This window comes from Aplysia californica, unplaced genomic scaffold (genome assembly GCF_000002075.1).
Source record: "Aplysia californica isolate F4 #8 unplaced genomic scaffold, AplCal3.0 scaffold00085, whole genome shotgun sequence".
Taxonomy (NCBI): domain Eukaryota; kingdom Metazoa; phylum Mollusca; class Gastropoda; order Aplysiida; family Aplysiidae; genus Aplysia; species Aplysia californica.
The window spans coordinates 1,087,399-1,088,677 of NW_004797355.1; the positions used below are offsets into that span (position 1 = coordinate 1,087,399).

The window sequence follows — 1,279 nt, forward strand, 5'->3', positions numbered from 1 at the left end:
AACAATCAGTATGGATACCTTGCGGGCTTTGGGGCTGGGGGGAACTGAGCACTCATGGACCTGTCCGGTGTGCACTGACATTGTTGCCCAGGACAGGTAATACAGGTAATACACATCTCCAACAAGCTAAAATTGGGATTGTTCAAAGCACTTCCCATTTCCCACACACATACAGAAATGTTGATCTATTGTGACAAATTGATACACGTCATTGAGCAAAATCTGGAAAGTTTATATGCGATAGTTTAGAAAATATTTGACAAATAAGTTGCGTAACGAATTTCTGACTGCACTATCATCCGTTCGCAATGTCTAAAACAAGCGACATTGCTCTATTCTTCGAGAACATTTCAAACCAGTACATCATCACTCGAAACACCATTCTCAAACACATCATTTCTTCTTCCTTCCAACGTCTCCACCAAACCGAAACACGCGTTCACGACTTTTCAAACAAGTGGAAATCTGTCTTCCTCTCCCCGGAGAGCTTCGAGAGCATGGTGTACCAGAACGAGTCCGCCTCTTTCTCCTTCCACTGACTCACCGCAAGCAGGTGACATTCGATCCCTTTGTTTTGGAAACAAGTTTTGCCCGTGTCAAACCGCAACGTCAAATTGGGCTTAAGATCCTGAAACTTTGTATCTCCGACTGTGGCGGGAAGCAAACCGAACAAATACACGTCGTCGATCCAGAAGAACGGGTTGACCCGGGCAGCGTTCAGCATCGGTCGAATGAGGTCTCCGGAGAGTATCACAAAGTAACCATTGCAATAATCAAAGGGGTAATGCTTCAGGTCTTTGAACTCCAGGTCGCTCACCTGCCATTTCCCCTCTCCTCTCGTGATCGGGCTAGTTCCACTTGGCCGGAGATGGCACGCGATGTGATTGGTCTTTTTGGATAAATCCGGAAGTACGCGCTCGATGAACCGGAAGGTGTTCACGTACACGTCATCGTCAATTTTGATGACGACATTCGCTTGAGAGCAGTGCTCGGCCGCCCAGCGGAGGCCCATGACGCCTTTGTGGGTGAGGTTGTGGTAGGAGTCTACGAACGGTCCTTGCACCACGTCACCGTGCTCCAGAGCCTCCAGCCGGATACGTCTGCTGGTCTCCACGTCTGACGTGGTGCCCAGAAGGAACACCACGCGCTGCGTCACGTGGCCGAAGAGTTTCCGGGCGCCGTACGTTTCCCGGATGGCTTGTCGGCGAAGGAAGTAGGCCGTGGCGCTGCGGGTTGGGAGGTTGGGAGGGGGGTGGTGAGAGGTGTTTAGGAGACGGTA

At 50.6% G+C, this 1,279-nt stretch overlaps 1 protein-coding gene across 1 annotated transcript in view; it reads right to left on the minus strand.

The window, feature by feature from the left end:
* Window positions 1-43: 43 nt before the first annotated feature.
* LOC101862486 (beta-1,3-galactosyltransferase 5) overlaps window positions 44-1,279 on the minus strand; it is a gene marked incomplete in the record, with an annotated part of 6,154 nt that continues 4,918 nt past the window's right edge. The window contains 1 exon segment of the mRNA XM_013080422.2: window positions 44-1,229. Within this exon segment, the coding sequence (XP_012935876.1) occupies window positions 440-1,229 (790 nt within the window).